This window comes from Terrapene carolina, unplaced genomic scaffold (assembly GCF_002925995.2).
Source record: "Terrapene carolina triunguis isolate 2854851 unplaced genomic scaffold, T_m_triunguis-2.0 Scaffold18, whole genome shotgun sequence".
Classification (NCBI taxonomy): Eukaryota; Metazoa; Chordata; order Testudines; family Emydidae; genus Terrapene; species Terrapene triunguis.
The window spans coordinates 3746013-3759771 of NW_020664369.1; the positions used below are offsets into that span (position 1 = coordinate 3746013).

Here is a 13759-nt window from a genome sequence, read left to right on the forward strand (position 1 = left end):
TTTTATGGAAAGTAATCATCGTATCTGGAAGAAATGATTTAGTTGGGGATTAGGTCCTGCTTTGAGCAGGGGGTTGGACTAGATGACCTCCTGAGGTCCCTTCCAACCCTGATATTCTATGATTCTATGATTCTATGAAATAATGTTAATAAATAATAAACAACAACAACTAGCGTTTATGCAGTACTACATAAAATGCTTGAGAAGCCAGATAAGCAGCATTTTCCCATTTTACAGATGAAGAAACTGTACATAGGAATCAAGGGTTTGTTTTGTTTTGTTTGTTTTTTTAAAGGAAACCTCGAAATTAAGAATAATGCCCTGATTCTGAAGTGGGGCTCTGGATAAACTGTCCACACTGAAACTATATCAGGAATGAAGCCCAAATGAATAAGAACAAATGAAATTTTAAGAATCACTTTAGAAAATCTTTCATCCTCCAAACCTTCAATCCTCTGATGACAGTTTTCTGAGTTATCCAGAAATGACACTGATGCTACCTTGTTTCAAACCATAGGAAGATGATAAATGTTATTGGGTCAGACTGACCTGGTCGTCGTTTGTTAGTTAAGTTCAAGCATAAATCTCACATGGTGCATGAAAAGGTTACAAATCTGTGAGAGGCACTCTATTTCCCCAGTATATCCTCTGACTCCCCATTGTTATCCCATTTGATTTCATCCAACATGTTACTACAGTATTCTAATTTTTTACCTGTGTTAATTCAAATATTTCAACCCACTTCAAAATAAGGTACTGGGAAAGCTCAATCAATATACAATATCTGGTTTCAGTAGTCAGTTCATATTCTGATGCTTTCTGGATTATGTGACCACTACCTCCCAGTGTAGCACTCATAATGGCATGCCAGGATTATATTTACCTGAGCCCTGTCACTTAAATCGATTGCCCTATCCCTTTAAGGGTTTGGAGCTCTGCTGAAGAGATTAATGATTACACAATTGGGAAGCAAAGTGTGGTCCCAGGAGAGTATGGTGTGCTCTACTGGGGATTGCACAAAGCTATAAACCAAATAATTGCAATTTAAGTTCACTTGTATGGATAAGGTCTTGGCAATGGCAAGGGTCAATTTTTTGCTAACTGAAACAAATGCTGCAAAAATAATGTTTGAAAATGCAGTCCATTCAGTTAAAGGGAAGCTTTTATATTTTATCTGCTTTCGATTAAATTTAAATGAAATAAGTCATTAAAATATATGGTTAACTGAGCACTTGATAGAATTCTGTATATGCTATATTCAGAGACAAACAGGCTCTCATTCTCTCTAAGGATTAAAATAATTAAGTAATTTCTCTGAATACCTCATACTTCATTGGCAAATGCAGCAGGAACAGATAATAAATATTATAAAAAAATCTAATCACACTTTGCAATCACATGGCAACACCGCAGTACTCACGAGAATGAATTCCTTCGTAGCAGTGTCATGAAAACGAAGCTCAGACACCTCTGTTTCAGAAGCCGCCAGCCACTGCAGGGTCGTTCTCAGCTGGGGGTCCACCATATGTGGTTCCATGTCAACATTCACTATTAGCAATGCCTTTCCTACCTGCCCCACACCTAATATTAAAAATAAAACGCAAACAATCAAATCTGCAAGTCAACCGCAGACTCTTTTGAGACAGGTGAACTAGGTATTTAATGAGAATGTATATATTAAATACCTCATTTTTAACTCTCATTTTAACAAACATATTTTGATCAAGTAGCAGAGATTAGAAAACACACTGGTCTGAAAGCGTCCTATTCTCCTGTATAGGTTGGGATGGGGAAGGGAAAGCATCACTAGCTCCACAACCTGTGGCTGAACTAAAGCAAACCTGAAGGCAGAAAGAAATCTAATCTTGATTTAAAGAGTCCAAATGATGGAAAATTTACCATATCCCCTGATAATATGTTTGAATGATTAATTGCCCTCATAGTTAAAAATCTGCATTTTACTTCCAGTCTGAAATTTGCTAACTTCAACTTTCAAACACTGGCTGTTGTTAAACTCTCAACTGCTAGATTAAATAGCCCTTTAGTATAATATAACTTCTCTCTGTACAAATTACACACTGATCAAACTGCCTCTTAACCTTCTATACAAAACACTAAGTTGACTGAGCTCCTTTAACATTTCACTGTGAGACATTTTTTCAGAACTCAAACCATACTTTCTACTCTTTTCTGAGTCATCTCCAACTTTTCAAGATCCTTTTTAAAGTATAGGTACCAGAATTAGGCGCACTATTCCAGAAGTCATCTCACCAAGGCTAGACAGAGAGGCAATAGCCACCTCCCTACTCCTGCTTGATGTTCCACTATTAATACAACTAAGCATCATGTTAGCCCTTTCTGCCACAGCATCACAAAGGCAGCTCATATTTAGTTGGTTATCTGTGATGACCATTGCGCCCTTTTTGGAGTCACTGCTTTCCAAAATACAGTCCCCCTTCCTCTAAGTATGGCTTACATTCTTTCTTACCAGATATACGACTATTTGTATTAAATGCCTGTATTAAAGTACACAGTTTACATCAGTTTAGCTTCTATAGGCTTTCATGGAATAATTTATATAATTCTATTGTAGCACACAATTTAATTGAAATTCACACCAATGTGGCAAAGCTCAGCAAGGAGGAAGAGAGATCCTGTAATGAAGAGGACTGCCCGCCCTCTGGGAGGAAAAAATAAAAAGAAAGGAATGTAACTGACAATGGGGGAACCAAGAGTTAATAGTAGGTACACATTTGGCAGGCAATGGGGAAATGATTTGGCTATATGCCTGGAAGCTTGACATGTCATAGAAGGAAAATGCTAATTTCAGAAAATCCCTGATACTTAAATGGATTGAAAATGATGTGGTAACATGTCTACATATGATGGACTTGCCTAGTGATTACATGCTTTTCGGTTTCATATGCTAATTATTCACTGAGGAAATTGAAGACCTTCACCCAGAAATCCTATAGCTGGAAAGGTACCTCAAATAAAATTAGCTTAGAGAATGTTTGCAGTGTTGTTGTGGCTGTGCTGGTCATAGGATATTAAAGAGACAAAGTGGGTGAGGTCATAGGTGCCGACTCCGTGGGTGTTCCGGAGCTGGAGCAGCCATGGGGAAATATGGTGGGTGCTGAGCACCCACTGGCAGCCCCCCTATTGGAACTTCCCCCTCCTCTCAGCGCCTCCTGCCCACCAGCAAGCCCCGCCGATCAGCGCCTCCCCCTCCCTCCCCATGCCTTCCACCCGCTGCAATCAGCTGTTTCGCGGCCTGCAGGAGGCTCGGGGGGGAGGGGTGAGCGAGGAAGAGGTGGGGTGGGAAGAAGTGGGTGGGGGTGGAGCAGGGGTGGGAAGAGATGAGGTGGGGACCTTGGGGGAGGAAGGACAGGAGTGGGGGTGGGGTCTGGGGTCAAGCACTCCCCAGCACATTGGAAAGTGGGTGAGGTGATATTTTTTTATTGAACCAACTTCTGTTGGTGAGAAAGACAAGCTTTCGAGCTAACACAGAGTTCTGACCAGAAGAAGAGCTCTGCATAAGCTTGAAAGCTTCTCTCTTTCATCCACAGAAGTTGGTCCAACAAAAGATATTACCTCACCCATCTCTTAGTTTAGAGAAGACAGAACTAGTGACTGACATAGAATCATAGAATATCAGGGTTGGAAGGGACCTCAGGTCGTCATCTAGTCCAACCCCCTGCTCAAAGCAGGCCGAATCCCCAGACAGATAAAGTGTAATCGTGATCTCTTCACAAGATAATCATGATCTCTTCACAAGTGGTCATTCTCTGATAGCATAATAAAGTCTAACCACACAACAGAACAATTAGAACTGATTTAGCTAAACAGATAAATTAACAAGAAATTCTGACAGATGGAACAGACATTAGGAAAACTGAATGCAATTTGCATTATATTTGTTTCATACTTAGCTACCAAATGAATGCAGAGTATGTATTTTTCGGTCCATACTGTGACATACTCTAATGTTCTTCAGGGCAGGGGTTATCCTACCTGTGTGTTTGCTCAGCATGCACAAAGGGTCACAATCCTGATTGTGGTCTTTGGGTGATACCAGAAAGCAAGCAATAAAATGATAAGAAACAACAATTCTCTCCATTGAATGATGAGTGGATAACTCGATAAAATGGAAATAGCTGCACTAAAAAAATGGACCACAAAATTCCATAATAAAAGAGTAATATATTAAACTCTAGAAAACATTTTGGAATTGTGTAAAAAGTTAAAAATCAAGAACGGTTTTACTTATAAGCCACTTGGTGGATGCTACAATTTAAGGCTCTTTCAATCAAGTAGGAAACACAAGGAAAGCTAACAATTTAATATTGAAGGCACTGTAGTATACCTACAGAGCAGAATACAATTACATTACACAAAAGGTATTAGCTATTAAAAAGATAATTGTGTAGATAAAGACAGGAGAAGCAGGATTAATTTAGTCAATCATCTCCCTCAGATTCTTGCAGATGCTTAATGGCAAGCCAAACTTTCTTTACTTTTCCTTAACATCTACTAATTTATTTTTTCAAAAGACCGTGGTTGTATTCCACATCAGAAAGTATGTTTCCCCACATCAAGTCACTGAAGTTGTGCAGCAAAATTCACTCCCTAGTGGAAAGAGTTAACTAGAGGTTTATTCTTTCACACTTCAGAGGCCTTGTCAGTCAGCAAACTCGTGTGGTCCCATCTAAAACATCTTCCCAATATATGGGAGTGTCAGCTGGCACAGAGATGTCATAACCAGCTCGAACACAAGCCCTCCCTTCATCTGGCCCCGGGCTCACAGACCTATAGATTTTAAGGCCAGAAGAGACTGACATGATCATCTAGTCTAATCTCCTGCACATCACAGAATCTTACCCACCTACTGCTGTAACAGACCCATATCCTCTGGTTGAGTTACTGAAGTTCTCAAAATGATTTAAAGACTTTATGTTACAGAGAATCCACCATTTACTCTAGCTTAAATCGGCAAAAGATCCGTGCCCCAGGCTGCAGAGGAAGGCAGGGTTTCTGCCAATCTGACCCAAAATTCTTTCAAACCCCGACATGGTCATCAGCTGGACCCTGAGCACGTCGGCAAGACGGACCAGCCAGACACCTGGGAAAGAATTATATGTAGTAACTCAGAGCCCTCCCCATTCAGTGTCCTGTCTCTGGCCGTTGCGGATATTTGCTACTAGCAGTCACAGATGGACCACATGCCACTGTAGGCAAGCTCATCATAACACCCCCTCCATAAACTTATCAAGCTCAATTTTGAAACTTGCGTTTTTTGGTCCTACTGCTCCCCTTGGAAGGCTGTTTCCGAACTTCACTCCTCTGATGATTAGAACCCTTTGTCTAATTTCAAGCCTAAACTTGTTGATGGCAGTTTATATCCATTGGCGCTTAACTTAAATAATGCCTCTCCCTCTCTCGTATTTATCTCTCTGATGTATGTATGTGTACAGCAGTCATATCTCCCCTCAGCCTTCGTTTGGTTAGGCTAAACAAGCCAAGCTCCACAAGTCTCCTCTCAAAAGTATGTTTTCCATGCTTCTGATCATCCTAGTAGCCCTTCTCAGGGACAGAGAAGGAGCATGCCCAGAGCACAGTGTATTCTAGCTATCCTCTGCTGGTGTAAAATCCTTTGGCAGCTCACATCTACACTGGAGCCAGTGCAGAGTTACCCTCAGAATTAATGAGCTGTAACAAGTTCCCTGACAGATCCTATTCTGTGCTTCAGTAAAAGGAAACAGCACAGCAGAGAATCTGGGCCAATGTGCACTCAATACAGTCCTTGTGGAAAAGTTAAAATCACCTGTATTTAATATCTTCCACAGAATGATGACACACATGAATTTACACTTCCAATGAGATAGACACAGAGTTCAATGGCTTATGTGAATAAAGGTACATATTATCTGAACAGCACTGTAACCTATATTTTCCATATACCACAGTTTAAAGGGCATTAGAAAATGTTTATAGGTATATCTACACTGCATCCGGAAGGGAGCCTCACAGTCCGGGTCCACAAACTCACACTAGCAGGGCTTTGCTAGCATGCTAAAAATAGCTGTGTAGACATGGTTTGATGTTGCAACTCAGGCTGTCATTCAGGCTCTCAAGCCCACCAAGATCCAGCCTGAGTAGCAACACCAAAGCAACGTCTACACAGCTAATTTAGCATGCTAAGCCCCGCTATTGCAAGTTTTTGGAGCCACACTGGGATGCTCCCTCCGAGATGCAGGGTAGACATACCCTAAATGGTTCTAGATTAACAATATCCCTTTACACTTACTTGATGTGTGCTATGTAAAAGTCCTTGTATAACAGGGTTGTCACATTGCTGTGTGTGTACTACCAAAGCAAAATAATTATTAAAACTAACCCATGTAAAATTACAAAAGTCAGTTATCGCAACCTGTACTGAAATCATCATTACCTTCTACAACATCCTTGGGGTCTTCATCTTTATCTTCTGTTCCATCACTGGATTTTAAAAATAAAATATCAAAGAATTAACAGATACCCAATACATTCACGATGGATGGAGCCAATCCTAAGAATCAGTGATGAGTGTTAAAGAGAAAAGGAACATGACCATGAAAAAGCATCTTTGCTTCTTACACCATTTCATGTTGTAATTGGGTTTGTTAACAAGTTCCCAAGGTTTAAAAAAAAAAAACTAATAAAGAAATCCTACCTTAATATGAAAAAAAATTCTAAGGGATTTTAAAAAGGAAAAAAACATGTTGCTACTTTTGAGTAAGCAGGAAAGTTTATTTTAGCTTCATTACAAAAAACAAAATAGTTCACTGCATTCTTTCAGTTTATATTATTCATATTAAAGACCCCGCTATAAAATAATTTAAAAAGTTTTCATAAGCTGAAGCAAAAGAAAAAACAAAACAGAAATCCTGTAGGAAGCAAGCTCTCTTGTTTGCATGACAAAGCAAATGAACGACTTAGAGACTAGCAAAGCAGAACATGCACAAAAGGTATTTTTCATTTTGCAATTAGACATTTGCATTTTAGCACAGCAGAATTTATCCATTCAGTATGAATTCATTGTCATGATTAAGTGAAAAAAGCACGTTGATAATGTATCAGATTAACACATTAATTGTATCCCTCATCTTCAAAAGTGATGATTTCATGCATTAATTATGAGGAACCTATCTGTTTAAATTTTTGGACTCGACCAACCTGTCTGATGTTGGAAAGGATAAATTCTCCTCATACATATCTCCTTCTAAACCAAGACTGCTCCAGCTACTGCTGTTACCATTACTGCCAGGGGAAGAAGAGAACAGAGCTGAACTAGAAAAGAACAATAGCTCAAACTAGAACCTTTATTTTCCTCAAAGCTGCTTTGATGTATGTAGGTTTGCTGGAACAGAGTATAAGCATGACCATCAGGGCTGTTCAGAATAGTAAGCTGCACAATCATGAAATCTGGTGAGCACTATAAGCAGGTTTCAAGATTAATTTGTACTCACACTTATTTTCCAAGTCACTGTTTACAGTAATTCTGTCCTTGGGCCCAAATCTACAGATCTTTATTTGTGCAAATAGTCTCATTGATTTCAACAGGACTGGTCACAGGTCACAACGTAAGCGTATGCATATAAAATATTAGGCAAGAGCTCGTACAAGTATACACTGTGAAGAAGGCTTCACAATAAAAATATTTCTGTAAATCTCATTCCAAAACCCCAGCAGTGATCTACAACAGGTCTGATTAGCAGGAAAAGTTTAGAATTGAAAAATGATTAATATGCAGAAAATATTTTACTTCATCCCAACTATAAAATTCTTTACAGGTGACTTTTTTAACATTGCTCTTTATTGTTTAGAACACTTCTAAAACATGACTTCTTATTTTGCTACAAGGTTTTATTTCACTAGTAGTTGGAGATCCATTCCACAGACAGATTGAATTTATTTTTTATGTTTCTATGCAGGACAGGGCTAAATTGGGTAAAACACCACCTTAGAACAAAGAGGTGAATGCTAATTTAACTTGAATGCCTGGAACCTTCCAATATATTTTTAAAAAATGTTGCAGAACTCTGATTCAGCCAGTTTGGTGCACTTAACTAAGAACATGCTGTGTTTTAGTATGTCTGTTCACTATTCCAATAAAGAAAAACAAAAGCAGCGATTTCTAGAGTCTCCAAAAAAAGCAATTAAGTTCTAAAATTGCAGCAAACCAACTAAAATGGCACAGCTTTAAAAAAAAATTCTCAAATTCACAGAAGTATTGGACATGCAATTACTACAATTACATGGATAATTACAATACTACAAAAACTAATTATTATACAGACAGTTGTGAAAATATTTCTCAAGCAACAGTGTGCTATATACTATGTGAACATTTTCATTTTTATATATACAAAAAAATGAAGTTTTTAGTTCTGAATTACAAATATAGCATTCCACAGCACAAACATTAAATATAGTTTATTCAGGTGACTGCTTTACACATACATATAGCACCTTTCATCTAGACATTCTGAAGTGTAACTAAAAAACAAAAACAGAAACTAAAAGAGGTCAGTAAAAAGTGATTAGGGTCTCAGTCAGACTGTAAAAGAGAAAAAAAGTATGATGCTTGGAATCTAATAGAATTATCTTGTACATAATGCTGCTCTGATTATGGAGCAGCTTTATATATTTTCAACAAGCCACACTAATGTTTCAATTGCTCAAACTAGATACTCAGCCACGTGGCTAGACTGTGTAGTAGCAAAGTATCTGTTTTCATAAGAACATAAGAATGGCCATAAAGGTCCATCCAGCCCTGTATCCTGTCTGCTGACAGTGGCCAATGCCAGGTGCCCCAGAGGGAGTGAACCTAACAGGTAATGATCAAGTGATCTCTCTCCTGCCATCCAGCTCCACCCTCTGACAAACAGAGGCTAGGGACACCATTCCTTACCCATCCTGACTAATAGCCATTAATGGACTTAACCTCCATGAATTTATCTAGTTCTCTTTTAAACCCTGTTATAGTCCGAGCCTTCACAACCTCCTCAGGCAAGGAGTTCCAAAGGTTGACTGTGCGCTGTGTGAAGAACTTCCTTTTATTTGTTTTAAACCTGCTGCCTATTGATTTCATTTGGTGGCCCCTAGTTCTTATATTATGGGAACAAGTAAATAACTTTTCCTTATTCACTTTCTCCACACCACTCATGATTTTATATACCTCTATCATATCCCCCCTTAGTCTTCTCTTTTCCAAGCTGAAAAGTCCTAGCCTCTTTAATCTCTCCTCATATGGAGAGTTCCTGTTCCAAACCCCTAATCATTATAGTTGCCCTTCTCTGAACCTTTTCTAGTGCCAGTATATCTTTTTGAGATGAGGAGACCACATCTGTACGCAGTATTCAAAATGTGAGCTTTCCATGGATTTATATAAGGGCAATAAGATATTCTCTGTCTTATTCTCTATCCCTTTTTAACGATTCCTAACATCCTGTTTGCTTTTTTGACTGCCGCTGCACACTGTGTGGAGGTCTTCAGAGAACTATCTACGATGACTCCAAGATCTCTTTCCTGATTAGGAAGTCACAAGAAACCCTGTCTGCCAATAATGGTATAACCTGCCGATAAGAGAAGTTTCTTCCTAAAAGTATCAATTAGTGGCTGTTTTGCGCTCTGAGGCCTGAAGATTTTCATCCTTTATAAAGCAATGCAATTGTAAATAAACGCCAATAAAAAAACTTGTAAAGTGAATTTTGTGCCGTTGCTAGATGCTAGATTAAGATCCCTGGAGAATGAAGTCATCTATTCACAGAACATGCAGTGAACAGAAAGGAATATTATAAAGTTCCCTCACACTGCCCTCACCCATGACTGATAGAGAAACCAGTGGAATAAGTAAAACTTGGTGGTCTGTCAAGTAAGTATCTTTTGTATTAGGTACATGTATCCACCAGACATTGAACTAAAAGCTACCAACTACCTTTACAAAGGCTATTGCATTAGAATTATCCCAGGTCATGTTCACCACAGTAAATTGGAGATATAAGGCTTTGTAACCAATTACTACTCTTTCAAGGCATCCTGTATCCTAAAGTGGGATGCCTATTCCTGTGTCTTCAAAGGATTTGCATTAATCCAATCTCTCTTCAATCCAAAAACTGAACAAACCTCTCTAAATCCCATCAAGATAAGTATATATATTGTTTAAGAGTCACTACATAGAATGTACTCTTCCCATAGAAAATATTTAATAAGAGGAAAGCAAGACACGCTGGACAGGACTGCAACAGCTTGAGGTACAGATGCTTTACTCTGGGGAATTCATCCTGTGCATCAATACCTAAACCAATAAAAATTATGAGTCTAGCTCTTATAGTTATGAAGATAACTAAATATAGGCTTGGCAGGATTCAATGTAAATTGGTAGATGTCTGTAAACGTCAACTTCAGCTGAAACACTGAAATGGACGAAAAATATCCATTGGTAACAGTCAGAGTGAGTGCAGCCTCCCCAGTGCACCTGGTGCTGCAAGAACTGAGAGTCATCAGCCCTGCAGCAGCGCAGAGAGCCATCTGTAGCTCCGCAGTCATGGCCCTGCTCACCCACTCTCTAGCAAGGAATGTGGCATTGTTGCCAGGCAGGAACCCTTCAGCAGCAACCTGAACAGCTCGTCCTCCTCCTTGCAGACCTGGCCAGGGGGTTTCTGCTGTGCCGGGCCAGGACACAGCCTCCTCTGCACCTTGTACCCCAATCTCTTGGGCCCTTCAGCTGTACAGGGAGCCCCCTGCAGCTCTGCGGTCAGTGCTGGGCATGCCCAGAAGCTCCGCTACCAGCACTGCCTGAACCCTAACCCCAACACTACCCAGCATAATTTCCACAACTGTGAATACTAATAGTCAAAATTGGAAAAAAATATTTTAAAACTGGTATTACTTATTGAAATTGCAAAAAAAAAAAAAAAAAAATTGAGTTCTGCCAAGCCTAACTAAATATAACCTGTGCGTTTATGCCGTCTACTCAGTTCTGCAGACAGCCTAACATCTATCAATTTCTTCCACATGGAAGATTACGTCTGAATGTCTACTTCCAATTCAGTTTCAAAACGGAGTGAATATTCGTATAAGAATTGAAATCTAATCACAAGTCACTAAGCAAAACTTGTGAACCACACTCCTGATTGGATAAAAACTCTTGGCATTGGAAGACAATTTAGAAACGTCAAAAGGAAAATACATGTTAAGTAAGGTAGTAGGGAGATAGCAAAGCACAGCCATAAATAGAAGCTTTCTGAATGTGCTGGTAAACTGGACTATTGCTTCTTTAGAAGATCTATGATAAAAGTTATGTACTGGGGTATGTGTGACTTACTGGTACAGCAAGTAGCTATAAAAGAAAACAAAGCTGTTTAGCACTAGGTCTGAATGTCCTGAAGTGATGTGGTCTATATATGACCAATACAGAGGTTTTTAACAGGTAGCTTCAATGATGAAACAGAAAAAGGAATGAACTGCAGTGTCTGTAAAGTAGATCCCCTTAGCCATTCACCTGTTAATCCTTTCAGTGGAAGAGTGAAGAATTCAGAGCTCTGAAAGAGAGAGGGCTACAGGATGCTGCTGCCACAAAAGGGCTTTAATTTCAGGGTACTTTGAATACAGAATGTATGAAAATCAAGTCTAAATAAAAGTGGGCCCAACCAGTTCATCTTACCACTTTGGGGGGAGGGGCAGGAAGAGATGCATATTTAGATAAATAAATTCAGAGCAAAGAAAAGTCACTTACCACTTATATTTATGAGATATTTGGGGATGATGGGACATGACTTAGTTAATTGATGGAGGGCTGTCTGTCTATAAAATGTTTCACAGGGGAGATTAGAAGCAAGACAGAGGAAATGGAATCCAATGAAACCGGTTTAGTAAAACTTTACAAAAAACTATTGCAGCAGAGACTATTAAGAATGATTAAAGCACTCTCTGCTGTCCAAAGTAATCTTTCTGTTTCAACACAAAGAAAACAGATATCTGATGATACAAAACTAATATGTAAATTAGTGCCTCAGGATAAAGTGGAACCAATGAATAAACAGTTACCTACCTGTTCTTTGAGATGTGTTGCTCATGTTCATACCATTCTAGGAGTGTGCGCGCCCACGTGCACAGTCGTCAGAGATTTTTGCCTTAGCGGTATCCGTAGGGTCGGCTGTAACGCCCCCTGGAGTCCCGCGCTCATGAGTCGGTATATCAGGCGCTGCCGGCCCTATGCCCTCTCAGTTCCTTCTTACCGACAGAGGGGCAGGAGGGGGGGGGTAATGGAATGGACATGAGCAACATATCTCGAAGAACAACAGTTACGAAAAGGTATGTAACCATTGTGACCAAATGTTCTGCTCTTCAAAAATAAACTTCAACCTATTCTACACTATGAAAAACAGTGACAATTATTTTGACTAGTTCAATAAATATTAATACTGTCCATTGCCCTCCATGCTAACTGAAAACTGACGGCAGGAAACCATCACCTATAAGCAAACTTTAGGAGCATATGAATGATGCTATCAGAAAACAAAATACTTTAAAATGTTGCTTTTACTCTTTATTTCCAACTCCCTGGATATTTGTTTCTTTGTATTTTGACTTCACACACTTAAGAGTCCAAATTCTGCTTTTAGTTCCACCCATGCATTCTCAATGAATTACATGGTGTTGCATAACTATCAATTAGGGCAGACTTTGCTTCTGAATTAACACATTGATCCAGCAGCATAATGTAAAGCAAATGTAAGAAAATACTTCAAAAGTTTAAGTGAGAAGTTTCACTTTAGTACATAAAAATGGCGATCATAATATTTTCGTAGTGGAAAGTGTCATAGAATCATAGAAATGTAGAACTGGAAGGAACCTTGAAAGGTCATCGAGTCCAGTCCCTTGCCTTCACAGCAGGACCAAGTACTGTCCCTGACAGATTATTTTGCCCCAGATCCCTAAATAGTCCCCTCAAGGATTGAACTCACAACCCTGAGTTTAGAAGGCCAATGCTCAAACCACTGAGCTTATGTGTATTAGTTCTAGATCATTTGAACCAATTTCTAAGATAAATGTAACTATTCTTCATTATGTTTAAAGCATAAGTTGCAAGGATATATTTCCAGAACATATCTGTACCTATGACAGCAAGGAGCATAGCACTGAAGTCATTCTGTATGACTGACAAGTCAATCTCCTCATTCTTTAACCTACTGCTTGCAAAAGTTAGAACAGCAAATCTCAACACAATCTTCAACAATGGGGGGAAAGTATGATTTTTTAGCCTGTTCTATTTCCTCTTCACTACAGATAAGATTCACAGTCAGCAATGCACCCAGCATGCATACCCCAACTGAATATAAACAGAGGAATCTTTTCAAAATATTAATTATGAGGAACTAAATCTGTAAGTGAACAAAATTACCAAATCGTCCCTGAAAATTGAATTAACATAAGAACGGCCATACTGGGTCAGACCAAAGGTCCATCTAGCCCAGTATCTTGTCTGCCGACAATGGCCAATGCCAGGTGCCCCAGAAGGAATGAACAGAACAGATAATTATCAAGTGATCCAACCCCCGTCACCCATTCCCAGCTTCTGGCAAACAGAGGTTAGGGACACCATTCCTTCCCATCCTGGCTAATAGCCATTGATGGACCTATCCTCCATGAATTTATCTAGTTCTTTTTTGAACTCTGTTATAGTCTTGGCCTTCACAACATCCTCTGGCAAGGA

General features: G+C 39.3%; 1 protein-coding gene across 1 annotated transcript in view; it reads right to left on the bottom strand.

The window, feature by feature from the left end:
* LOC113406708 (A-kinase anchor protein 11-like) overlaps positions 1-13759 on the bottom strand; it is a 44509-nt gene that overhangs the window by 2793 nt on the left and 27957 nt on the right. Inside the window, exons 6-8 of the mRNA XM_029911791.1 lie at positions 7216-7299; positions 6452-6498; positions 1421-1581 (exon numbers count right to left, since the gene is read on the bottom strand). Of these exons, the coding sequence (XP_029767651.1) occupies positions 1421-1581; positions 6452-6498; positions 7216-7299 (292 nt within the window). The remainder of the gene's footprint in view (positions 1-1420; positions 1582-6451; positions 6499-7215; positions 7300-13759) is intronic.